This window comes from Rhopilema esculentum, chromosome 15, assembly GCF_057945365.1.
Source record: "Rhopilema esculentum isolate cy_ngs chromosome 15, ASM5794536v1, whole genome shotgun sequence".
NCBI lineage: Eukaryota > Metazoa > Cnidaria > Scyphozoa > Rhizostomeae > Rhizostomatidae > Rhopilema > Rhopilema esculentum.
Genome location: NC_142829.1, coordinates 8,458,903 through 8,486,767, shown reverse-complemented (window position 1 = coordinate 8,486,767; position 27,865 = coordinate 8,458,903). Strand labels below are relative to the sequence as shown.

The 27,865-nt window shown below is 36.8% G+C and overlaps 2 protein-coding genes across 7 annotated transcripts in view; one reads left to right on the top strand and one right to left on the bottom strand.

Moving 5' to 3' along the window:
• Nucleotides 1-22,813, top strand: part of LOC135685155 (uncharacterized) — a 31,771-nt gene extending 8,958 nt beyond the window's left edge. Inside the window, exon 3 of the mRNA XM_065200980.2 lies at nucleotides 20,559-22,813. Coding sequence (XP_065057052.1) covers nucleotides 20,559-22,288 — 1,730 coding nt within the window. The 3' untranslated portion in view covers nucleotides 22,289-22,813. The remainder of the gene's footprint in view (nucleotides 1-20,558) is intronic.
• The window catches only part of LOC148958468 (uncharacterized), a 56,110-nt gene that overhangs the window by 8,159 nt on the left and 20,086 nt on the right, over nucleotides 1-27,865 (bottom strand). The window contains exon 3 of one of the 6 annotated variants that reach the window (XM_089112782.1): nucleotides 18,879-27,824. The exons of 4 other annotated variants lie outside the window; for them this stretch is intronic. In XM_089112782.1, coding sequence (XP_088968908.1) covers nucleotides 27,577-27,824 — 248 coding nt within the window. In that variant the 3' untranslated portion in view covers nucleotides 18,879-27,576. Of the gene's footprint in view, nucleotides 1-18,878; nucleotides 27,825-27,865 lie in introns of those variants that run through there. One more of the 6 variants, XM_089112783.1, reaches the window with a different exon arrangement.

Here is a 27,865-nt window from a genome sequence, read left to right as displayed (position 1 = left end):
TTTAAGAATGATTAATCAATATCTTCTTGAGACATTAAGACGTCATGCAGACAAAATAAATATCACTTCCTGATATATTTGGAATTAATAAAGGAACACCTTCAGCAATGATTGATAAGAGATTTAAAACAGAGACTAGAGACAAGCAGAGAAAATGCTCTTCGTGGAAATTGGCGGGAACCGACCTGATGTTGAAACAGACGTTTGGTCGTGGTAGAGAAACATTTCCATAGCGATTGATAAACAAAATTCACGAGAGGAGGAATGCATGTACTTAAACTTTTAAACAGTTTACTCTTTACTCTAATTTACAAGTACTAGTTCTTCAAAACCTCAGAGTCAGGGCCCGTTAATTTATAGTTCTTCTATTTTGTAGAATCTCAAAATAATGCGGAAGGGGTAGGGGCTGGGGCTTTAAGTCAAAACGTGTAAGGGGAAGTACACAAACTGTTTGATGTTTAAGCAAAGATGTGCCAGCAATCAATGAATAGCTTAAATTATCATAATAGATCATGGACATATGTCATAATGAAGGCTTGAATTACAAAATTAACTGTATTATTTAAAGGGCGTTTTATCCAGTTGAAACAAAAATCCCCAGTTATGAAAAATTTATTTTTGTTCGAGAGAGAAAGATTCATAAGCAGCGTATTCCGCAGACCTTAGTACTGACTTCAAATTTTGAAAATGATATGCCTCACACTATTCGCCGTTTCAAAGATATACTGAAGAGATTTTGAAAACATAAATTAATATGATCCACTCTAGTTCCATTGCTTTCGCGAAGTCTTTGAAAATACAAAGTGCTCTCTGCATATTCAGAGAATTTGCATAAGTACAAATTGTTCTTTGTATATGTAGGGGCAATACTCGCACCGTTCTCTACGCAGTGAAACCCCGTTACACGAAAATCGTGTGGGACCAATGTAACAAGTATATTGAAGAGAAATATCCAATGCATGAATACTACTTCTACGCGGCTGAGAAATTTGTCGTATTTCTACGTTGGTTGAAGGTGTCATTTACTCAAAGCTGTCCGTTAACGGGGGTGTAACAGTTCCAAGATATTGAAAACAGGTACAGTTTCTTAAGCCAAAACTGTATGAAACTGAAATTTAAATATGCAAAACCGCCTCCCACCTAGATGTTTTCAAAAATCTATGAGACACTTAATGCTACAATTAATTGGGGAAAGGAGCAAGAGAAAGTTTTTAGTTAGTGTGGCAAACCTCCGTCTGGAGTCAGAGAGCATGCGCATGGAACGAAGTTGCTATCACTCGTTCGTCTCCCCTTACAATTATATGTCTTTCAAATTACGTATAAAAGCATCAAAATGCTCCTCGCGACATCTTTATTGAGAGCAGCCTTAAGCCTGGTTCCCACTTGGTCGTTTGGGTCGTTTGGGTAGTTGGAAAATACCCAAACGACTGAAAAGACGCAATGGAGACATACCTGCCAACAACCCTAAAGACCTAAAAGACTCAAACGACAGTTGTCGCAGAGACCGCGACCCAAAATACCCACGCATGAATGATTTTTGCAAGTGGAAGTCGACAAACGACTCAAACAACTCAAACGACCCACGCTTTAATAACGTTTTCTTCAAGAATAGGAGATTTTCTTGTAACCGCGTGTTTGACCAGAACAAGAACAAGATAGCTGAATATTTCACAGGAAGCATTATGGAAGAAGTTCAAAAATACGAGTGCCATTATAACAATTACTGGAAAGAGTTTAAAAGTAAATACAAAAATAACAAATCATGGCAAGCTATTGCACTGAAGTTTAGTGATCTAACATCGTCGTCTGTACAAAGTCACCAGAGGTAGAAATAGTTGACTTTGCAACATCAGTTGTTGTTTATCAAATGCTCCCACCGTTCCTTCCACGCATGCCGCCAAACTAAATGAGCGATGCATGGTGCAAGCAATGAACAGCATCAACAACAAACGACTCGAAAGACTCAAACGACCAAGTGGAAACCAATGTGTTTTTTGGGTCGCTTGTGTCCTTCAGGAACGACTCTGACGACTCAAACGACCCAAACGACCAAGTGGGAACCAGGCTGGCCTTGATACCTTCATCGGCGATTTCGCCGCAAATTCGGTGCGAAATTCGCGTCGTGGAAATCAGTCTTGAAAGGTTTTTCTTATACTGGCTTTTAACGGAAACTAAGGGTTCGAGCCTTCATGTTCTGAAAGTGGCTTTTATTTCATTAAGGGTCTTGGCTATCGTGTTCGCCAAAAGCTTTTTTAAAAAGAATAAACTTGCTTTGCACTATTGAATCAAACCCTTTCACCTTCAGATAGTCCCAGTGCTAAATTAGATGTTACACTAAGCCTGATAAGTATATTTAATGCACCCTCCAATATTTGTTAATGTTCTCAATAGCTTTAAAATTTATTTGTTAATGTTCTCAATCCCAAACGACCAAGTGGGAACCAGGTGGTTTCAGGCAGCAAATCTGTGGATAATGTAAATTTATATCTGTGACTTTATTCTTGTCGATGTAACTTTATACATATATCCATTTATTTATCCCACTAATTTTCACAATACTTTTTCACTCTATTAACACCAAGAAGGTGGAATGCATTTAAAATATTGGACGGATTACGAAAAATGATTTAAAAAGCACTAGGCATGCATCCACGCTAAAATTCAAGTTGTGGTTTGCTCTCAACATGCTTTCTTTAACATTTCTTGAATCTTGACGCATCCAGTTTCGAAAAATGGAAGTTGATATTTTACGTGATACTTACAAGGTTTGCCAAAAGTCTTGGTACATTGAGTTGAAATTTCGCATAAATTCAGTAGCACCGCCTCTCCCCCTTAAACCAATGTTGAATAGAAACAGGGGAATATTGCTGCATCACACGGCCGGAAACTTCTATTTCATCAAAATCTTTGACCGCAGGGTCTTCCAAGGACTTTCGTCAAGGATTGTAGCTCAGCTATTTGCCTCACGTGTGGGGCTGCTCTTTTTTGTGAGATATTTGCCTCACGAGCCAAACTTTCAGAAATCAAACAAGTTTAATATTTTTAGCCATTCATGAAGCATTTTGCTCATGATCCCAAATTGTACAATTCCGCACCGTCACATTCTTGTCGCTTTGGTACACAGGGTACATTTCGCAATTAAATCTCTTTCCTTCCACAGTGAAGAGTTCTCCGCACAAGTCGAGCAGAAGGATAGAGTCTCAGGGGCGTAACTTGACCAATAGGTTTGGGGGGGGGGGTGTGAAAAGGGTTTCTACCCTGCGAAAATGAGTGGTGCCCTGCAGACCTCGTAGCAAAGGTTTGTTTGTAGGTTACTAGTGAAAGCTTTACCAGTGTAAGTTTGTCTTTACCAAGAACAAACTTCTAAGCAATAAAAACAAACTTGAAACTTCATTGCCTATGAAATATCTATTTTTTTACGTGAGCGTAAAATAAATGTCAAATTTGATTTTCCTTTGTAATAAAGCTTGTATTTCATGGCATATCAAGTTTTGTAGGAGGACCCACAATGGTTGGGTCCGATGTGAAGAAAATTTTTGAAATTATACCTTGTAAAAAGGCTAAAAAGCATCTCCCAGACTAAAATTTAGCAAAATACTATACTGCTAAAAAACTGATTATTGTTTATTGGAAAAATAGGGAGGGGAGATGGTATGCTAAAACTCTAGTGATGGACGTTGTGAAAGGAAAGAAAGGGTAACCTTTCGTTTCAGATTGCACATAGTTGTGAATGACAGAGCAATGTTGTTTTGATTGGGAGAATTTTATTTTCTGAACAGAAATGTGCAGTTTCTTATCTCGAGGAAGGCCATGTTTACACTTCCAAAATGAAAATATTGCAATGATACAGAAAGTGATTTACTGAATTAATGCAAATAAAAGGAAAATAATAGAAATATACATGAATAAGTTAGCAATTGGATAAAACAAAATCAGCATCATAACAGTTTATTCACTTTTTATTTCATACACTGTTAAAAAGTTATAGAAAAAATGATAAAAAAATTCTTATCTTGACCAAAGTGGGGACCTTCAGCCCTCTATTCCCCCCAGTGGCGCCGTACCTGTCATGAAAATAATTTACAACTTAAATTGATTTGTGTGGACTCAACCTTGCCCTCATAAACTTATGCATCAATCATTGCATCCATTGGCTATGCCTTTCGGTAAGGAATGCTTTTGCTCTGCTAATAACGGAGCTCGTCCTGACATACCTGCTCCGTTCTCTAAAATGCAATGTCAGGAAGGGAGGTTCATAACAAATATAATGTTTCTATTTCAAAATTCCTAAACGGCCCTTTATGAACTTCAGAGGTGGCGTTTCTGCGTGGGAATAAAGCTCTTCTTGGCGCCCTGCGAAATTTTCGATTGCCCTGCGAAATCGGCTATTTTTAAGATTTTTAAGATAAGTCTAATCCCCCACCCCCCCTCGGAATTTTCGCCCCTGTAGAGATATGTAAGAATATAAAAAGGACTTCGAGCAAAGACACGACTACTTCCTTCGCTTTTAATGCTTACAGAAAAAACTAGTTGTGTGACATGTGAGTTTCACGCTTACGGATTATCGGGCAAATGTTCGAACATAATCATACACCCATCACACATCATTAATCGTTAAAAATAACAACATACCAGCCACAGATCACTCAACATCCTAACTGTTTGTCGATGTCTGATGACGTTTTAATCAACTGTTTCTTCCACAAAAATCAAATTCAGTTTACAGAGCAGTCAGCCATTTCATTTAATTTCATTTTCAAATATTTAAGCATGGTAGCCCATTCAGCAATGCGGGTTTACAAGGGGCCATGCATCTAAGCTAAAAGGAAAGCTAACATAAAATAGAATAAAATAAATAGTTACAATAGATACATGATAAGAGACGCTACACAACCACTTCTAGCTCACCCTACCCACGCAATTTTAATACTCTTTTACATTATTTTAAATTCTATTTCTTTTGATTTTATTAGCCTTGGCATCACAAACGATTCTGTGTTTTCTTCTTTAAGGTAACTTAAATGCTATTATTTCAAACTGACACAAGGAGCAGATAATGTCTCGCGGTACATTAGTTTAGTTAGCTTAGAAGTTTGCTTTTAATGTCCTAAAGACCAGGAAATCTAGCGACAAATCCAGTGTCAATAACTGCTGGTATGATATAAACAAAATAAATTAATACTTCTTCTGATGTAGTTTCAATCTGGTACAGGCAGCACAGCACAAGTGACAAAGAAACCCCCACCTCGATTAAAATATGTAAACTATGAAGATTTCAGCCCTTTTGTTCAAGAAAGGAAGACGCGAGTAAGGCAGTCCGCCGGATTCACTACTGAATCTTGTGTTGACAATGATAAGAATAAACAATAGTTAGGACAACGAGGGATGATACAATATAAATGAATGTTGATCTAAGGAAGAAAATCCTAAGCATGAAATGAGAGAAGACGGTTTCGAATCATTGTGCAATCATGCTTCTCTGTCAAATGCTAAACTGAATCGTTTTCGGCTGCTGCCGTCCTGCATCGATGATACTATATTATACGGATCTAAAATGTGAAACGAGACGTCTGTTGATGAACGATAGGCCTCAACTCTTGGTTGCTTTAAAAAACAAACGAAAACAAACCTACTGGCTGATCAAATACGTCAACTTTGAAATATGACCCCCCTGGAATAGCAGCAATATTAGAAACTTACTCAAAATCTTGCTTTTGATATTACCTTTTTTCATTAGATTGTATATAGTTATTATTAGATGCGGAAGGGTTTATTTTCGTGCAGAAATATTTATTAGTACTTGAACAAAGTATGATATCATACTGGCTCCTCTTGAAACAACAAAATTCTTGTAGCAAGTTATCGTGGCCAATCTTTAGTGGGAGATAGTGACAAATATTTTGTGACACATGAAGCAGGGTGTTTATACTTTGCTTTGCACCTTGTTAATGCTAGAAATGGGAGAGTTTGTTGTCAATTCAGCAGCTCTAAGGTGTAACCTGGAAAGGAATTGAAAACCCCCAAAGTGGTCATTTCACTTTATTTCATTTCAAACAAACTAATACAGAACAACAATTCAGAATAGTTTGTTAGAAATGACGTTTCATCTTTACATGAAGTACTTAACCTATTAGATTAACCTCGTGCTTTTTAAATGCAATATGGCTGATTTCGTTTCATTGTTGAATATGTTGTGTTTCATTTTCGCACATCTACAATAATCTTCCGCGTAATTCTAACATAGTTGTGCCTTACAATTGGCCCTGTTGAAAAGGAAGTAAGGAAAAAATCCAATATTTGCAACTTTTTTAAAGAAAAAGTACGTACTTGAACAAAGAAAATACAATGAAAATTACAAGCAAAACAACGAAAAAGTCAGAGCAAGCAGTGGACTCCGCTAAAATCTCTTAAATTTTGAAGATAAAAAGCTCTGGTACTCGTTTGGATGTTAGTAATTCGCGCCAAGTTTCTTGCAACTAATTAAGTAGATCTGAGGTAATTCAGCGTTTGAGCAGTATCACAAACAATAGTAGACATTGATTGGGCTTAGCCTAATTGAACCCATATAAGATCATGTCTTGGACATTGCCTTGTTGACAAACCATAAACTGTTTGCTTAAAATGACGGCTTAGTGTTTGAAAGCTTGCTTGACATTCCGTGCACACGCTGATGCATCTCAAATCCAGCCACCAGCTTCGTATGCTGATTAGCGAAAGTTTAGCAAAAGAGCTTCTCAATCGAAGCACCAGCAAAGTAACATACATGACTACACGCTTCTCAATAGCTTTATTCATCAAGCCGGCTACAAGCATTCGCCAGTGCGGCCCCTTTTAATTTCTATTTACTTCGGGCGGCAAATGTTGTAGCAACAGACCTCCGAAAAACAATGGCGCTTACGTAACTGATGAGCAAGTCATTCAGCTTGGTTGGTTTGAAGCTCATCTTATAAATGTTGCGGTAAATGGGCTTTAGTTTTGCATATGAAAAAGCATTGCCTATAGAAATATTCCCCTTTTTGTAGACGGCACGAGACTCTTCATGCACCATATTCAACAATGAAACATTAATATACTGAAGTATTTTTTAAAACAAGTTTCTCTTTATAATTATAAGTACCATCGTCATAACCTGAAAAGATTCTTCCCACAAAATTTGAGCATGTTAGGTTAAAGAGTTGAAGAGTTATGCAATAGCGTTCGATAAAAATATTCATTTCCAATCTTCTGTTGAAAGTTTCAATGAGGGCGTTTTTTATTAATTTAACTTTTGCAAAAGGAAGGATGAAAAGCAACCACCGAGCCATTTCTAATTAACTTGAAACCTTCCTCTAGATAAAGATATCAAAACATTTTATAAAAGCCCAAGGTTTCCAGGAATATTTGCACAAGAAAAACGAATATCTTTATTGATGATTCATGAGCGAAAGTAACTTGATCAATCTAGAACTTTTATTGGGAATAAAGCACATTTCCACAGAACGATGGTTAGTACTTTCAAGCCATCATCATAAACAAGTATTCTATTGTTTTTCATTCCAAATCATTCTTATCTTCACTCACAAAATGTTATACGCTCTTCTCTTGAACTGGAAGCATGACAACCTTTCATGGGCTCATCAAAGGCTTCAAAGCAATGTTATACTGCCAGCTGGTGTCGGCACTTGGGATTTAAGTATGCTGGCACTTAACATCAAAACATTGAACCTCTCGCCGGTATTTAAGACCAAGTGTAAAGTTTCTCCTGAAAGTTAGCTGAAATTTAGCATGATGAAAATGAGTATGTCAATTTATTCTGTATACATAGGCCAGACGACCTGCGGCAATTGCAAATGCAGAAACTAAAAAACCATTCCAATACTGAAGACCGGTACCAGCTAACTTATCTTCATGACAACAAGGGTATGGTTGAAATGGTACCAAATGCACTTTTCATCAAACATATGGTGGCACTATGAAAATACCAGCAAAATCCAACCAGAAAGACATCCCTATACATGCTTTAACCTGTTGGAAAAACTGGTATCCTACCTAGCAAAATCATAGTAGTTTAGAATGATACCTTGTAGAACGGAGTGGAGACTTTCTTCTCCTAAAAACATGAAGTGCAATGATATTTATTTGGCTAAGCTTTTACGAATTAGTGGGATAGTTGGCTGGCTCATTGATACTGCAGAGATTACATAATCAATAGATTACGTGTGCGCATATGCAATAAGACTGGCTCATGCAAAGGCTGTATGGCCTCTATCTGGATATTCAGTGACTCTGAACAGCTCGTGCAGAATCTGCTATCGTTCAAGTCGAAAAAACGACAAAAGGTGTGTAAATCATTGAATAAATGAATATCTAACGCCTTTAAGAACATTTTTAAACCAAAGTTGCTGAATCTCGGTATTTTATTAACTAAATAACGTCGGATTGGATATATGAATTGCGGAAATAGTAATGCAATCAACCGTATAGATATTGGTGCCTCCTTGTATTTCTAAAAAGCCTCCTTTGGTATTTTTATCACTAGTTTTCTGAATAAATAAGCTATTTACTGAAGATATTATGACAACTGTCAACGAGTAAGTGGAGTAAGAGGTGCTGCTACCCTTAGATTGAAAAGGAGAAGGAAAGAGGAGCCTCTTGAGATAGAACAATAAAGATATTTAAACGCGGATATTTAAGCTTTGCCATAGAAAAACAGGGTGTATCATCAATTATTTCCACGTTATAAATCAGGCACGGATTTTGGTACACCATGTCACTAAAAATAGTTACAGAACTCAAAAATAGCAAAAAGTTAACTTAGAATAGGAAATGGTTTTTCATTGCCTATAAAAGACAAATCATATAATTTTATACAACAATCGAAAATTGCCATTAACATGTTTATTCTACTTCACTCTTCAAACACAACAATTGAAAGAAATCACTATAATAACAATAAGCCTAGGCACCTAAATAAAAATAAGATAATTTTATCGAAAAAGATACTAGCATTTGAAATTATATTGTTTATCATTATTATTACTAACTGGTTTCGTTAAAAATATTTCAAATGCAAAATTTAGACCATTGGCTCGATTTTGCTATTCTTTGCCGTTTTTCTTGGCGCATCCCCCCCCCCCCCATACCCTGCAGCTCTTCCTACGCCTCGTCGTTATCTTTTATCATAACATGGCTACCTCTTCACCTGAAATAACATCTAGTGAAAAGTCTGCATCCGAATATCAGAAATACGATTCACAGATAAGAAAAAGCATGTCTCGTAGGCTAGGCCAGGCAATTGGGTTGTTACTACCAATGTTGATGTTGTTGATGCTGTTCTTTTTTGTAACTCTTTCGCTGGACTTGTTTATATTTCCTCATTCTTCTCTCGAATTCAATATGGGAGTTATATTTAGAGATAGCTGGCATCAAGATTGAAGAATTTTGTACCTTTCACAAATAGTTAATCTAATGCAAATTTCACTCTGATTACTATAGTGCTGACCCTTCAATGTTTTTCTATGGAGAAATTTACCAAAATTCGATGAAAGAAGAAGGTTACCATCATTTGCTGTTTTCATCTTTTTCAAATCACAATGTATTCTCTCACATTTTAAGGAGCACATTGATTTGAAAGATTGATTAACTGTATGTCCCGCCTATCGTATCCAAAAGCAAGTGTTATTGTCAATCTTCTCAAGTATGAAGGATTGTAAAAAATTTTGGGCTTTTTACTGGGTTTATGAGCTCGCGTGGAGGCACAAAACAACACTTAAAATACCATGCTTTGCGGCTTTCTTCGTAGAGACGGTTTGGAGAAAATATGCTAAGCGATCTTTTCTAGCCAGTTTCATTCATTCCAGGTAGCTTCTACGTGATCCGTAGGTTACTAACCATGGTCCTCCAACAAAAAATGTCACTACACCTACTTTTCAGCCAGTACTTCCGTGTATTCGTGTGTTTCAAGAAGACATTCTTATCTTTTTCGCATACCTAGACCATCCACTCAAGATAATCTTTATTATGCTAAGCCTATTTATAGGCGAATTGGCTTAGACAACATTGTCAGCGTTTTTAAGTTATCTTTCTGCCTGGCAACTAAATACATTACAAAGAAAGAGACGAAAATTCTATGCATATTCTAAACTAGTTTTTAACTTTAGAGCAACTTTGAGGCTTGTTTTTCAAAAAAAAAATATTTTTTATAAAAAGAAGCGTGCAACTAAGTTGACATCGAGAAATCACTAAAATAGCTTAAAATGGCTTTGAGAAAAGCAAACATTTTAGTACAACATATTGGCTAAAAGCTTTTTCGTCTGATACTCCTCAGAGCATAAAGCGCCAAAATAAGGGTCCGAAAGAACACGATGAAAAATACATACCCAGTATGGATTTACCCAGTTGTGGATCGAAATAGGCCAATCAGAAAAACGCAAGCACAAGACCGGTATAGTTGACCAATCAGTGCCGCGTGCCTAAAGATAAAATTACCACTGGAGTCCAAGAGAGAAAACGAACTCCTTCTGCCTACACAATGTTTTGTTTAGACTTTTCGTTTGTATGTAGATCGTTTCTAAAACTGCTAGATGGTAAGACAATCGGGCTCTGCCAATTATCCAAAACATGTCGTCATTATAGAGTTAAGCACAATCTGGGTTGTCTAAAAGATGTTGACCGATTGCAGAATCACTTGTTTTAGCGGTGTTTCTAGACCTACAAGATCGAGGAGGCTGTTCTCTTTGAGGGGCAGTTTTGTTTCTTATGTTTGAAGGAACATGCTGTTTTATCCTATCCCCCAATCTTTCGGTTGTGCGTCCTACGTAGCCAGAATCACACTGGCACGTAAATTCATAAAAAACGGAACTTTCATAGAGAACAGCCTTGCAGGGTCATAACATACAATTTTACATTGGATTTTTGCCGTTTGGCGCTGTTCTTGCCAATTGTTGATCGACACAACTTCAATCTACTTTTGAAACGCGCGCAACCCGTGACAGAAGCTGAACAAATTGTAAAGAAATGAAGAGACCACGGCAGCAGAGATGCTTCAAATATATACTATGACAAGCGATTCAAACTGCAACAAAGAACATCATTGGATTGAATTTTTTGATACTTCACTTTCTTTGTTTTACCTTACAAAGGAAACCAAAAGTTCTCAAAGGAAATGATCGACAAAAAGATGCTTCCTTAGAGCAAATTAAAGCAGACGAGTAAAAACGAAACAAAACAGCTGCTTAAAAATTCAAATTTTCGGCTAATTTGGAGAATTGTTCCTAAAAATCCAAAATAAGCCAAATTTTCGGCTTTGTCTTAATTATATTTTGAAAGTCAAACAAGCTTTTATAAATCAAGATTTGTGGAATTTAAATTAAAAAAATTCAACCCGGCAACAACATACCCACCAGAGACTAAAAAAGCGCCTTAGCCCCAAATTCATTTTCCTTGCCCAGACCCTGGAGTCATTTCGGTCCTCGGGGACACATAGGTCTGGAACAGAGGCATTTGAGAGACATTTATTAACGATTAGAATCTGTAGGGAATATTGTGTTAAGATTACATCCGATAAATTCTTTCAAAAACAGAGCAGACAAAAGCGAGGAGACTACAGTGTTTGCTTCTAATCTACATTTTGTAGTAGGAAAGAGGTTTCCCATAACCTCGTTGCCTTTCTCTGCGTCGTAGTATTGTTATTTTTGAAACGTCACACCTCTTTCGCGTGTTTTAAAATAATCAAAACATTGTATGTTGATAAATGCAAAAGTCTTTAGAATCTGTTTCACACCTTTGGTTTACAAATGCACTAATCCTAAGTTAATCCGTATAAATCTGAACCCTATTTTGTAAAGTGTTACGAAGTAGAGTCAACAGAAGGCATCGTTGCTCTTTTTTGAACTGCTTTTAAGGGGCTTGTTTCTTGTCTTTATTTGTCTGGGACATAGAAAACTAATAGGCCGGTGGATAAACTTGAGTTGTAGTGTACTTGAAGAAGCTTGAGTAGTACATAGGAATATCGTCACATCAGTGCGTTGGAGCTGGATAGAAGCGGCGTCATTGAGTGGAAGTGGGGGGGGCATGTACCTAAACCTTATCAAGTTGATTCTCTTCTACCTTCAAATGCAAAGTTAAGTATTTGGGAGGGGGGTGTCAGCAAGGCAATTTTATCTTAACAGGGCGTAGAGTCTGGACCTTTTATAGCTGAAACCTCTAAAATGGAATGTATGATATATTTCCGCTTCTCCGTGCTATTTTCAAATTGGGATGTCTTGCAAAGATTACATTGGATAATTTCTTTCAAAAACTGCGCAGACAAAAGCGAATAGACTAGGAAAGAGGTTTCCCATAACCTCGTTGCCTTTCTCTGCGTCGTAGTATTGTTATTTTTGAAACGTCACACCTCTGTCGCGTGTTTTAAAAGGAATCAAAACATTGTATGTTGATTGATGCAAAAGTCTTTAGAATTTGTTTCACACCTTCGGTTTACAAATGCACTAATCCTAAGTTAATCCGTATAAATCTGAACCCTATCTTGTAAAGTGTTACGAAGTAGAGTAAACATCGTTGCTCTTTTTAACTGCTTTTAAATGGTTTGTCTGTTGCTTGTATTTGTCTGGGACATAAAACAATAATAGACCGGGGGATAAACTTTAGTTGAAGTGTACTTGAAGAAGCTTGAGTAGTACATAGGAAAATCGTGACATCAGTGCGTTGGAGGGGGGGGGGGGCATGTACCCAAACCTAATCAAGTTGATTCTCTTCTACCTTCAAATGCAAAGATTAATGCTTGGGAGGGGATAGTAGTAGGGGGAGGGGGGCTGGTAGTAAGGCAATTTAGACGATTTTCTAAATGAGTCATATTGGTCTGGAGGGTCATATTGGCCTGGCACACCCCCAAGATATAATTCTATTCACATATAGCACTGTCAATATACGGCAAGCCTGATGTATACAGAACTGAGGGGTAGACCACTCCATGGAAATCCCATAAATTTATCAGAAAATCTTTAGAAACCTTTTTCTTTCGGTAGAACACTAGTATGGTTTTTTAACAAGTCCAAGTTTCTATTTCTTTTGATATTTCCAAAGTAATTATTTGCATTTTACGAGATATGAACATAAAGATGTCTCAAAAAAACAAAAAAAAGCAATCTTTTACAAATTCGCATGGACGAAACCGGATAAACAAACACTACCAGGAGATTAAGTGCAATAATATCTAGAAAGATAATAGCCAAATAGACAGGAACAAAGCAAAATGGCGACGAGAATCCAAAAAGTTGTAAAATCGATTTTTGACGAATTTTAATAACATTTAAAAATACTGCAGTCCTAGTATTGGTTCTACGGATAAATTTCACATACATAAGCACAGATTTGGCTGCAATTTTGTAAAATATGCATTCCTCACGGATACACTCTGAAGATGGTTCTTATCACTTTCTCTTTGTACAGAAACGGATGGCTAAAAGACCATAACTTAGCAGAAAAGCTTATGAAGGAAGCTTGACAATGATAAGAAATAGCCAGGATATGAGGATATGAAAGGTCGTTGACAGGATAAATAGTTCGGCTTGCCTTGAAATTTGATTGGAATTAGACCTAGACTGTAAATTAGACCCAGAGGTCTTGTTTTGTATAATATCTCGCAAGAAAGGGATGTCGGCAAAAAGAAGGGTCATTGTCAGGCAATACTAAGTATTGTACAATACCTTGAATAGAAGAGGTGTTTTAAAAGGGTCATTGTCAGGCAATATTAAATATTGTCATTTAATTGAGCTAAAGAGTCTCTACCAGATGATTTGAGTTCAGGTATACAGTACTTTTCATTTGATGCTTCTCCCTAGCTCAAAGTATTCAACCACGTTTGCAATTCAGTTGCCCACTTCTACCCCTAAAAACTTTTAATCACATCAACCAAACATAGAAGAGCAAAAATGGAATAAAGAATAATGCATAAACAACGTATTGTAGAGATTTAGATAAATGTTTCTGTTGAGAAGAAGCAACGGCTTTGTAAAGCGTAGTTACTCAAGCAAAAGTTTGAAGCAACTAGTCCTTCTAGCGTTGTCTCCTTTTGCCTTTTTTAGCAAACCTCGTCTAACCATTCACAATCATGTGAAAGTTGCCTTACTTTTAGTAATACATTGGGAGAGCGGGTATTTGAAGTGACGCCTTCGTAGCCGCTCAGCTGTGAGGCATGAACGCACGCGCGCAGATAGAAAATCATCGGGCGCACAGCTGTGAGTTGCTCAATTGAGCGGCTTCGATTCAACGACATCATGAGGACCCAGTGCACCTGATGCCCTTCGACAATAGAATTTACCATTGTTGCAGAACCGCAGGCATTAAAATCTTTGCAACTCTGCAAGCCACATCAGCCGTTATACCTTGTATACATATTCAGGCATACATTCGTTTTTTTATAAGAAACTGGTTATAAGAAACGAGTACTCGACAGTCAGAGAAAATTAAGAAACTTCAGTACTCGAGGCAAAAAATTAAGAAATAATAAAATCGTGATTAAAATGATTAATAAAATCGTGAACAACGAAATTTTGTAAAATCCAAGTACATGATTGCCCTGTTGAACTTAAGACACAAGGAATAAAAATATACTTCCCATATCTAAATACAGCATCAGAACGGAAGCGAATCTCTTGAATCCATATCTAAATACAGCATCAGAACGGAAGCGAGTCACGAACATTAAGAAACTGGAGTACACAGCATCAAGATTTGTTTCTTATAAAAAACTGAGTGTACTTTCAAGAGCTGTAATTCCTCCTTAGCAGTAAGATCAACGGTAAAATTGTGTTATGCATTTTAATAGACTTTAATAAACATAAATCGTCTAAACATGACAATAGCCATCGCTTTAGGGAGACGTTTAAACACCTTCGCGGAACTCTGAATATTTACCCTGTCCAAAGCAAGCCCCTTTTGAGTATGTATCCTAGCACCCACGCAGCTAAATATATTTTTTCAAGAAGAAATTCACTCTCAGATTCACTGATTCTAAACAAATTAAATATTGATCTGGCTTTTTAAACAGAATAATGATATTTCAAAAGTTACAAATAGAATTTATGTTAGAGCAAAAGATTCAGAGAAATGTATGGTGAAGCAGAATAATTATAGGAATTAATTCCGGAATATTTGTTGATGTTTATGAGCAATTTTAAAGCATAGGTTTTCAAAATTTAAAAAGAAGGTTAATAGAGAGAACCAAGAGATTTGAAGGCAGAATAGATTTTGCTTCGTAGAAACAACTTAGCTGCTGTTTCTTTTATGACATCTAAAACCCAGCGTCTTGTATTGACCATAAGAAATTATTCGACAGTCTAATCTTAAGGAAAATACCAGCCAAACTCTATATGATGATGACATAATAGGTTTCGAAAGCGAAAGTCAAGCCAAAATAGCTTCAGACCACTGGACAAGAGGAGAGATTATCTCAAAAGGTGAGATCATCTCGAAAGGTGAAACGACTCTCTTCCTTATGATTTAAATCTAACACGCGTGAAACAAGATTGAGTAAATTTCACAAAAACATAAATTACCAAGGGCCCAGTAATTAAGAGTAGATGAATGACGTATGCATGCCTTGGTTTGGCAACGTTCATAAGTTACACTGATTTGCTGTTGCGAAATAAATTTTAAGATTTGGACAACTGTTTGAGAAAAACTACAATAGAAATAATCCACGGCTTACTTGCGAAAACTATTATGTGCTTCCATTTAATACATAATTCACAATTTCGTTTAAAAGTTAAAGCATTATAAGATCAGTGCACTAAAGCTATCAGAATATAAATACATTTTCCAATGAAAGATGAGAGCACTTGCAAAAAGTATCTCCGATAAGTCCTTTCCCCCCAAATAACCCTCTCTTACCCTTCCCTAGACCCTTTAAAGTATTTTGAAAGTGGCAAACTTTCCTTGCTTAGGCCTTGCACATTCGACATAAATTTCCCTTGAATTGGATGGCTTATAATTTCTTATAGGTTGGCGCATCAAGTTTCTATGGGCTTATATGCAAATTCTTTTGGAATTCCAGACTCAAGTACGATTCTAGCCTAGTTAATGAAACATCCCCTCAAGATAGATGTATCTTATCTGATATTAATTTTTTAGCTTAAGTTAATCATCTGCAAGTTCACTTGCAAAGGCCGTACATATATCCAAACTGATCTCAAGCCATCATATTTCTCTCAGAGCAGTTCAAGCGGCACAATTGTGTCGGACAAAAAACAATTGCTCTTTTGTTGTTGATGTTAACGGGTTCCATGCCACATGCGAACTTTGGCTTCAGATCGCTATCAACTGGTACTGTTCGACAGTTTGCCTATCCGCTATTATTGAAGTAATGTGCTCCTCCATTGACCTTTTTAGGATCAGCTGCACTCCACGATACTTCTAACTGGTACCAGTTTTCTTTGTATCCGAAACGCATTGATCATTCCATCGCAAATAACCGCACATCATTAAAGGCAACACATTTTCCTAGATATGGCTAAAATTTTATAAAACAACAAGTCTGTTTATTCCGTTTATATCTTGTGTAAAAAAATTAGCACAATTGGAATTAATAAAATGAAATGTTAATAACAAATTTGCTGGTAGGATAATTTGCAATTTTTGGCTAAGGACTCGTTATTAGCGCCTAGATACCAAATCAATTCGCAAAAGAAAATTTGAAATAGATGATATAACAACTTCATTCTCTAGTCTCTATCGTACAGTAGAGAAGAGGCTCTAGGAAGAGAAGATTCCTGGGAAGGTAGGGCAGGGAAGGTGGAGTAGTGACACATTTTTTAATGGCATCATCGATTTTATCAGAACTTCACTCGATAACTTGAAGTAAGGCTTCGACATATTTTAGAAAATCGTCCCCCGCTAAAAGTTTTTGACACTCCATTTGTACTTTATAAGTTGAATAGTATAATTCATTTGCGGTTGAGGAAAAGAAAGACGATAAGGGCCAGTTCAATATTTACCTGTTCGACAGTATTTTCCCCCACCCCCTTGCCCCTTCCCTCCCCCTTCCAAAGACCTATTCAATCTCGGCCCTTTAGAACGGCTTACTTGATAAACATTCTTAGTATCATTTGCTTGGTACTTCTGTCCTTGTTGTGTTGGAAAAAAATAGCGTCTAGAAGCGGCAATAAGGCATGTTCACAAAATTGACCTAACAGGGACATTGAAGTTAGTGGAAGCATTTATTAAGAAAATTCTCGCTGTTAAATTTGATATGGCACATATTTCCGGTCCATTACAAATGTTTTCATTTTAAAAATGACTTGCGAAAAGCACAAAAATAGAGTATAAGGCAAAAATCACAGCTGAAATAAAAAAGCACAGCAGGGCACATATGTACTAAGGTCAGTCTACATATTGTTTCAATTATAATCGTTCCATCCATGCACCATCAATGTGGCAGTTTGGCACTTCTTATAAAAGTCTACAAGCAACCAGAGACAACCAGTAGGAACCAGCAATCGCTTCCTTGAAATACTGGGCAAGCGAAATGTAACATGTGGTTACCAATTTAGTGACGTAGTAACATAGTACTTGAAGCAATGCGTTTGGACTGAGACTACGGTTCCGAATTGAGACATGAAGTTTTATGAGAAATCTAATTATTTATGAATTATTGTGAGCTCCAGATATCAAAATGTGTGCTAAACAGAGATTTCTATAAAGTGAGAAAATGTTTCTTCAGTTACATGCCTTTTACGGTGGGCAAACAAGCCATACAAAAATTTAATCGAATACATGAAAAAATCTTTAAATAGCGAAAGCTTCTTAGAAGTATCTTCAGGTTGTCTAACTCTAAATAGACGGACAGCTTTTGGAAAAGCCAGAGGAAAACCAAACAACACCGTTTGGCCGTTTTGATTCTATTCCCACCTGTGGTAAATTAACGACCTAGCGCTCTTTTGTTTACTTAATTCAGTTTTAATCAACAAACAAAACAAACTGCCCTGGTCTTTTGTTCAACAACATAGAAACGGGGTGCACAGCTGTGTGCCACAAATACTGATGCATGCATAATTATAATCTGATATTAAAGTGAAAAACTAGTACAACTTATAACGGATGATTTTAAAAGTAGATAAGTAGATCCCTAGTCATTTTTCACAGTGTCTTTGTCCCTCGGGCTATCAAGCTCTTACATTCACTGTATCACTTATGCTTATTCTCTATATAGCCAGCTAAGTCTCTCCGTTGTCTGATAATAGCATTAGGCGTCAAACTAGGAGTAGCAACCTGAAAATCGTCCTGTTCTATACACCAAACCAAAAGCGTGTACGACTCTGTTTAAACGGCATTGAACACTTTATGACAGTTATTTTTAATATGTGGATAAGACATGATCGGCAGTCAAGAAAAAGGCTTGCGAGTGAGACAGTTTCTGGTTTCCGGGTTATCCAAGAGGAACCTACTAAACTGCTTTGAAAAGAAAAGAAGGAAGAGACTTGTTCAACCGTTGCAAAACATTGTTTCTTTTTATCTATGATCAGTGTTCATTTAAAATTATATTTCAAACTTCCCACAACAAACAAATAGCTTGCTTATTCATTGCCACCAGACTAAAGAAAAACTCTTTTGAGCCATGAAATGGCAGGGAAACAGAATTACATTATTTTTACTAAGAGCAATTCTATAAAACACAAGCCTCAAAGTTTGAACACAAGCCAACAAATAAAGAACAAGCTGAGGCTCAGGTACAGTGAAATACAAGTTTTAAACAAAGTCGTGAGACCCCTTGAAAAATCTGATCACAGTAACGAGAAGATATTGCCATCTAGGGGTGCCTGCTCCTTGAAATTTCAAACTTGTCGGCAAATAAAGGATGATAAAGGAAAAAAAGAGACGGGAATCACTTTTTTGGGATGGGGGGGGGGGGGGAGGGTTGTAAATGACTCTTTCTCATATTGCTTGTCCTACCTGACCCATGTGAATTTCCTAACCGCTTACGAGGCAGGCTGCAGCCTCTTTTAGTTTGTGAGAAGTTTCAAATTGAAAATGATGACACCGGAAGTTCAACCGCTGCAAAGTCTAAAACACCATGTTAGAAAAATGTTCAGATAAAACAAGAGGATTTCCACCTATGGTGTATGAGATTTAATAGAGATCTGCCCCTCCATGAAATGCAGTTATTTTAGAACTAATATGTAATCTACGTTGGAGGAGAACAAAGAAGATTAGTTTAGATGGAAAAACTAACTAAGAGAGCTAAGAAATTTGAGGATACCAGGAAACATGAAATAAGTTAGCTGGTTCATGTAGCAAATGTCTGTGATTGTTAATTTTCGACTGACTAGGTTTCAGCAAGCCAGAAGTTAAGCAAACTGTAGAAACGCATAAAGCGGTTAAAGTAATAGTGAAGTAACCTCAGATAAAAAAGGTGCGGAGTATCGGGTAGCGGAGAGGTCTCTTCAATGAGTTTTTTTAATTATTCGAAACAGTCAGCTTAAAACATTGTTGTAAAATAAAACAAACTTTGAAAAAAATTTATAATTCTAAATCAAATAAAGGCTTTGTTTTCTATGTAAACTTTCAGAATGACATCCACGAACAATTTCCATCTATTAACTTTAATAATTACGGCACTACAAGCTATGGAATGTTCTTAGTATTGGTTCAATCCAAGTCTTCCCGTTCTCAAGTTCTACTATTTTCAAGGGTTGCGTTCTTATTAGCAAGGTGTTGACGAAAAATATGCGTATGGCAAAACTTGCAAGGAATATACTAACCGTGAATCAAGAAATAAATACTTGCTTTGTGTGTTCTGCATAAATCTTATTTTTCTCTGTAGAGGGATTTTATCTGCATGATAAAAAGCATCCATGAAAAACGCATCCATAAAATTGAACAGAGAAAACCGGCTCATTATAAACATTTTCAAAAAGGCAAGATTGGCTGTATGAACACTGCCAAGTCAATGGGGGCGGATGCTTGGGCTTGCTAGCACGTTATTGTAACGAATTAAGACTTCTTTAAGGCCGCATCGATTATTAACCTTTTCAGTAGATGGATTTTTTGTTGAGATTACAGAACGCTGGCACGCTTTCGTAATCACTGCCCCGGGGGAAAGAAAACACTTCCTTGGTTAGCTGTTCGTTGTTTCAAAAAACGGCCGCTGCCATGCCTCCAAGTGGTTAAGGCGTAGGCGTTAATTTAAAGAAGTCAAAACTTTCTTGCTACGCAATTCCTTAAAATATAATCCGAATCATCAATGGGTAGTGTCAGTTTCCAGTTGTTGTTAAAGGTTTACATCGCCTGATAAAAATGCGAAGCAAATTATATTGGTTCGAAATGAGGTGAGATTTAATGAAAGCATGCATAACACAAAATAATTTCTGAATCTTTATTAACATAATTTAAAAAGAAGACAAGCTTTCTAAAAGGAAAAAAACGCAACAAGGTTTCTGTTGAAAAACGCACGTGCGTTAATTTTCTTGTTGAGTTTCGATGCTCAGCCGTTAGTACAACCACTGAAACGTGATAGGCTGACCCGATGCACGTGGTACCAGTTTTCTAATACACCTGTTCTAATCGTCGCCTTTATTTTCCAGCTTCATATATATACGGGTACCCTCGCCACCATCAAGTCACATTCGACGATCTTGCAAGCGAGCAGAAAGATCTCGACTACCAGCAAAAAACCAGTGATCGTAAAATTGCTCCAGCTGACAAAGGTATAGGAGAGCCTTCAGAGGCTACCTGTGAGGACCTGATACCAGAGGGGGAGAGGAACGATAATACTCCACCAAACCAAGCTCAATCTTCACCAGCAATCTCAACAAACACAGTACAAGCTAAAGAAATGACAATGTTCATCAACCACACATCTGAGTCGACGGCATTAGGCCCTGCAAAGACAACCAACTCGATATATCTGAAGAATGAAGGACGGCTACTTCGACCCGACGATGCTCTGTTCGATGATGAAGAGGATGACAAAGAGAAGACATTTTTCGATTTAACATCCGTTTCTGCACCGGGAACTCTAAATGGACTGAACAATTTGCTGAACGGAACGCAAAGTGTCAATGCGAATTCTTATAGTAATATAGGATATTCGACGTCCAGTGCAACGTGGAACAGCCTAATCAGTGGATATCCCAGCAATACAACAAATGGAACCGTGACGAGCAATATCAACGGCCTGAATATAGGCTCAACAATCAACAACCTCGACATTGCTTTCCCGAGTTTTCACGGTGGCCCTACCTACAAAGATCCGCAATTTCCATTCAAAGAGCAGCACAACTTCGTCGGTGAGCACAGCCCTTCTTCTTCAACATCGGGAACGTCAGCAGTAAACGTCAACTCTCCGACGCAAAAGCCTACATCACTTCCACCGCTGAATCTCGAAAACCCGTCACCATCAAAACGAAGCGACAAGGCATCGCCAAGCTCCATGTTAACGCCCCTAACGCCACTCAGTCATGTGTCGGCGTTGGGAGGATTCGCAACCGAAGGTTTCTACACGAGAGAAAGCAAGTCAAGCCCTCAAGGACAGTTAAATCCGAGTGTATCTTATGGGTTTAATAGCTCGGCTTTACCGAGTGCGTTCACAAGCAGCACAACGGACTTGACATCTTCTTCATCAAACATGCGAAATTCGCTTTACAACGACACTGGAATGCGATACAACCAAAGCAACAACTCGGACTTTTCACCGCAGCAGCAAATCGATCTTTTAGCAAATTCAGCAATGTTTTTGCAGCCGAGAGGAGTTAGCAGCCCTGGGATGAATCCTTACTTGAAGAGCAATTACTACCAAAACAGTGGAAACATATACGGAAACAGCAATGGCGTCGTTAGTGGAACTAATATGAACACGATGCAAATGTTCAACCAGGAACAGAACATGAATATGGGCATGGGAATGGGTATGTTGCAGTCAGCAAGTCCGCCCCAAACTTCGGATATGAACCTGAATGGATCTCACAACCAACAGATTTTGCAAGAGAAAATAAAAAATGGATGCAACGAGGACATTGTAAATGACTTGAACTCGAAGAAAGTTGGCAATAAGGGATATCTTTGTGAACTTTGTGGAAAACTATACACTAGGAAATACGGTTTGAAAATCCACATGAGAATACACACGGGATACAAACCACTTCGATGCAAGTACTGTCAAAAAAGATTCGGGGATCCGAGCAACATGGCAAAGCATATTCGGCTGCATGCTGTTGGGGACACACCTTACAAATGTCAATTTTGTGGAAAAGTTTTGGTCAGAAGAAGAGACTTGGACAGGCATATAAAATCGAGGCATCCAAACGGACAGTAGTATATCGAACAATACACGCAAAGAGTAGTTCACCTCGACCTTTTTCTAGCAAACTGCCTAGTTTGAAAAAATTGAAACTTAGATTTATCAATATTCTCTGACGTTGATGCTTTTGGCATACTTGAAAATTTAGACATTATGATACATAAATTTATGATCACTTGCAGTTTGCTAGAAAAAAAGAGATAATGATATTAGTTTTATTTGTATGATATTGTAAATATTATATTTAATAACTTATAATCAGTTAGATTATTACTGAGCATCTTTTTCGAGCCGCATTAGGTTAAAAGAGTAGAATTAGAAGATAATAGAAGTAATGTTATTCTGCATCTTTTAACGAACACACATAGACTATTTTGAAATTGCCTTTCGTTTGTTGGAAATCGAAAACTTTGGCGACACAAGTTACTTTGTAGGGTATCACAGAAAAAGCAGCTTAAAGATGTATTTTTATTGTTAAATCAGAGTATTTAGAATTAGCAATGATTTGAGTATACGAATGAATTATGTTATAACTCGCAATATCTTGTATCCATTCACATGAGCCTACAGCTGCAAACACAAAATTGCAAGGTGTTAAATACTCACAAATCGACATCGTTCAACGAAAGAAATGCCATATTGCTGCAATAAAAGTTTTTAAGTTGTTGCTTGCAAGGGCTAAAGTTTTGGTTTGGTGAAAATGATCTACTAATTGCTGAAATTATATTGAAGTGATTAAGCTTTTACTGAAATTTACAAAACTGAGCTGAAGAATTGACGATCAAATTTACGCCCTTAAAATTTTGAATATGGCGGTGTGTAATTTTTCTGGACACCAAACAAAACAATCGTCGGTCGCCAGATGGCACTTCGAATTTAGAAAAAAGCAAGAAAGTAAAAGTAATGTTTTCGACAAAGTGAACTTAATGTTTTAAACTTAAATTCTACTGCTCATTTCTGCAAATGAATGCGGTAGGCAATTCACAAAACGTATATAATGGGTACGAAAATTTTCAAAACATAGATGATTTATAAAATGTTGCTTACAATAGAGGAAAACATATATGGCTTGAATGATAACTGTCATGAAAGGTTAGCTTGTGATTACATCAGACAAAGAAGGATTGTTGCAGTACAACTTATGTTGAGGGAAAATACGACATCAGCCAGAACAGGACTCCAATATATAGGCTGGCAGTACTAGCATCAATGCGAACAGATTGGCCTGTACTCGAAGAAAGGCCCCAATTTAAGGATATTTTTGTTCATCAAATTAAATGAAATAACGAACTGGCGAGTAGCTGAGTAGCTACGTAGCTGAGACAAACTGTAGAGGATTTGAATTACTTTAGAACAGAGCTTTAGAAATTATTTATGGAAAACAACAAAAAGATTGCAAACTTATGTCGATCGAGAGCAGCAAGGCTTGTCTCCTGGACTTTAGATGCCTAAAGAGAACATCTATAGAAGTTATGAACACATGTTTTAAACTCTTGAATCATAATCAGAACACTCAAAACAACAAATATGCAGCGCAAATGCCAAAGTGTTCAATGAACTTCCGAGTAGCCTTCGCCAGTGGGACCTATTTCTTCTTTTTGAACATAAACTAAAACAATTTTATAAGGACAGCTAAAATTAATTTATGCTTCTAAACAGCCTTACCTAATCATTATATTTTTCTTTGATTGTAACACTTTATTGTAGTTTATAGCAGTTATAGTAACAGGACCCTCGTAGTTTTGGCGGTTTTGTTCTTGAATACACAATGTGCAGGTTCGCGGTACGTTTGCTGTTATTTAAAAAAAAGTCTTATAAAGTTTACTCAAAAACTACGACTTATCAATTCTACGTATAACGAAAATAAGTCAAAAATTTATTCATCATCCTTGAGCCGATGGCTACCCTTGCATGAGGATCAAAAAGAGATGCAAGCATTGTGCATTAGTTCATTGCTCGGCAACTTTCTAAAATAGCTTAATACAATATAATTCTTAAATAAACTGTCCCCGTAATCAAAGAACGCTAAGAAGAAAACGATTCGCTTTTAACCGATTTTTCTTGTTTTCGACTTCATCATAGCGTTAAAAGGGCTAGCGCTCAATCTCTTGACTGAGACACAGTTATAAATCAAGAAATATGTAGGCAACTTGGTATTGAGAAACATTCATGTTTTTGACAAGGCTGCAAAAGGTAGAGGAAACATTAAAATGATACAAGTTTTGATGTGTCTGCGTCGATACTCAAATTTCTAACATTCGAAATCGGATAAAATGTGAAATACCACATTATCAGAGCCTAATTAAGAGTGCACATTAGAAATTTTACAAAATGCTTTAGTCCTGCCATCAAAATTGACAGTTTACTAGCATGAACAGCCTCGCCACCTCAGCAGCTGAACGTCTTGTTTGTTACAATGAAGATCTGAACGTCTCTCAAGGATCATTGATTTTTTTCAGAAACTGAACAGTGGATAACAGGTATAGGGTACAATATTCTCTCGAAGCACCAGTAAAATAGTTAAAGACTACGATTTCCTTTCATGATTTCAAAGTTAAAAAAACTCTGGGACAGGTAAATGATTAATAATAAAGGAGATGGTCAGTAAAGTTTTTTAGAAAGGCCACTAATTCAGCCACCATGAAAGGGTTTGATCCCAAAGTTGTCTACACGTGGTTTGTTAATTATTGCAGATCAATATTGCCCTCTGGAGACCTCTTTGAGTTATTTCGCTTCGCGCAGGCTTGTTTATCGTTTATTTGCCAAGGGCAACCGTCATTTGTATGATTTCAGCATTGAATTTAACTTTTACATTGGTCCACTGTGAATGAGCAAAGCCAACGACGACTTATGTAAGACTGATCATGACAGATATTAAGAAACGTCTTTAGCCACAGACTACAGTAAAATATGATTCTCGATTTGCAGAATCTTGCCATTGTAGCGTCAGAAAAACCAAGATAGACAAGGTTGAAGGAGACTTCACAAAAGACATTATTTTCAACAAGGAGTGACATGATCATGACAAAATTATCTGGCATTTTTCGGTCCTGACAGTTTATATTAGCTAACTAACACGACGTGATCTATCACATAGATCAGTTGTTATCATGAAGCAAAATTTGTACAAAAAGTATTATTTCAAGAATATAATTGACATGCTCAGAATCTATCCCACAGATCAGTGGTTATCATGAAGCAAAATTTGTACAAAAATGATTATTTTAAGAGTAGAGTGGACTTGCTCAGATTATTAACAAGGTCATGTTTTTACCCAGCGAGTACTTATCACGAAGAGGCGAAGCATGAATCAAGGATATCTTATGAACAGCTGGCAGCGCATATATTCAGTAATTAACCGCTGAAAATAAGGAGCAGTCATGTCAGATAAGATATTCTCAACTTTGGAATGCACACAAACACATCAAGAGAAATATATATGAATATATTGATTACTAATGAAGCAAAAGCGAAACGTCTTACGTAATGAGACATGTACTTTGTTTTCATGTTTACATGCTCATGTTCTCTTTAGTTATTACCAGTGACGAAGAGCTATATCCAAAATAACAAGAATTAAAAAACAACCTCATCATAAGGGGATATCAGAAATAGGGGATAATGATAAGTGAACAATTCAACAAGGCCATCACACTATCGCAGTCGCAACTACTCGAATCGAAACAAACAAATAACGGCAGATTCTTCACACCAAAGGGCTCTGTTTTACCCTTCTTATACCATATGACAACCGCACCATTCACATCCGTAAAATTCGCAAAAAAACACTGGAATATTATTACAAAGGATAAAGAATTACAAAACATATGGTCACAAACCCCCATTCTAGCCTTACAAAGGCACAATAATCTTAGGGACTGGTTAACTCATACTAAATTTTGAGCATTATATGGCATTGCAAAATACACCGATGCCACACCCTAATAATAATAATAATAATAATGGGAACATTTCATTTTCAATTCAACTTAAACTACAATTACAAATCTCACTATTACAAGGTAATTTGCAATTGGCTAGCCTGGTTTTACAAGAAAAACTATAACAATCGTAAGATAAAAGGAAAAACTGAGAAAAAAAATAAAACAACTAAAGTTAAAAAGGATGTAATTCCGGATTTGTCCATGGCTTATTTTTGCAACAAAATATGTAGTACGTAGTACGGATGGCAATGTTGGAAAGTTTAGAAATGAGATGCCGTTTTTGTTGCTGATCGATGGAGAGAGAGTCACACATTTCAGGGAATGAGCTGCATGAGTCGCTGAAGATGCCAAGAGAGCTGATGGAGAGATTTACGAATATGACAGATTTGAACCTTGGTCTTAGATCTGAGACAAGGCAAGCATATTTTAAACGTTTCCTTTCTGCATTGCAGTTAAGGTTAGTTTCAAATCCTATCGTTAGTTCCAAAACATAAAGAATGTTTTCCTTTGTACGCAGAAGTAGATATGGGCGCAGATTGTCTCCAGTTATGATGGAAGGTGAGGAGAAGCCAGGTATATCGGCAAAAAGAAAGGATCCCTCTATTGCTTTCAAGGAGGTTGCAAGAAAATTCAGAGCAGAATTATGACGCCAGGTATAACGACCTTGTTCGAGATAAACTTGGCAACCTGCAACGACATGGAGTAGAGTTTCAGGAAGAAGGCAGAACTCGCAATCAGATGATTGGATTAGGTTTCAAAGGCTTAGATTTTTGCGCGTAGGGAGAGTATTGTTCAGGTATTTGATGGTGAAGTTGAAGATAATAAGAATAATAATAATAATAATGGAAACATTTCATTTTCAATTCAACTTAAACTACAATTACAAATCTCACTATTACAAGGTAATTTGCAATTGGCTAGCCTGGTTTTACAAGAAAAACTATAACAATCGTAAGGTAAAAGGAAAAACTGAGAAAAATAAAACAACCAACCTGCAACGACATGGAGTAGAGTTTCAGGAAGAATAATAATAATAATAATAATAATAATAATAATAATAATAATAATAATAATAATAATAATAATAATAATAATAATAGAAATATTTATACAGGGTATAACCTTTTCAATGCCAAGGCACTGTTACCAATGAGGGCCCTGTTCTAAATAAAAATATTTACATGGTTAAAAATGAAAAGTAATTACAAGTTAAAAATGAAAAGTTAAAAATGAAAAGTCAAAAATTAAAAATTAAAAACGAAAGTAATAAAGGGTAAAAATCCTTTTTACGTGGATCTGAAGTGAACTAGTTGCTGAGGAAATGTTTTTCAATCGATGCTTGAATTGAACAATCGAATGTCAATTGGGATGTCGTTGAAGCAAGAAGGGCCTTGGAAACGAAATGACTTTTTTGCAGCCTCCGTCCTGACCTTTGGAAGGCGGAGGGTTGATGATCTTCCTCTCGTGATTTAAAGATCTGTATCTCTGCATTGAATGATCTTGAATGCTCATGAGCCTACATTCTTTGTTGCCCTTTGGCTGGTTGTGGATGATCTTAATTGCGCTCCTTTGCAATCGTTCATATTTGTTCGCCATCGTGTCAGACACTACGAGGACAGGAGTTGAACAATATAATATTTATGGGGGA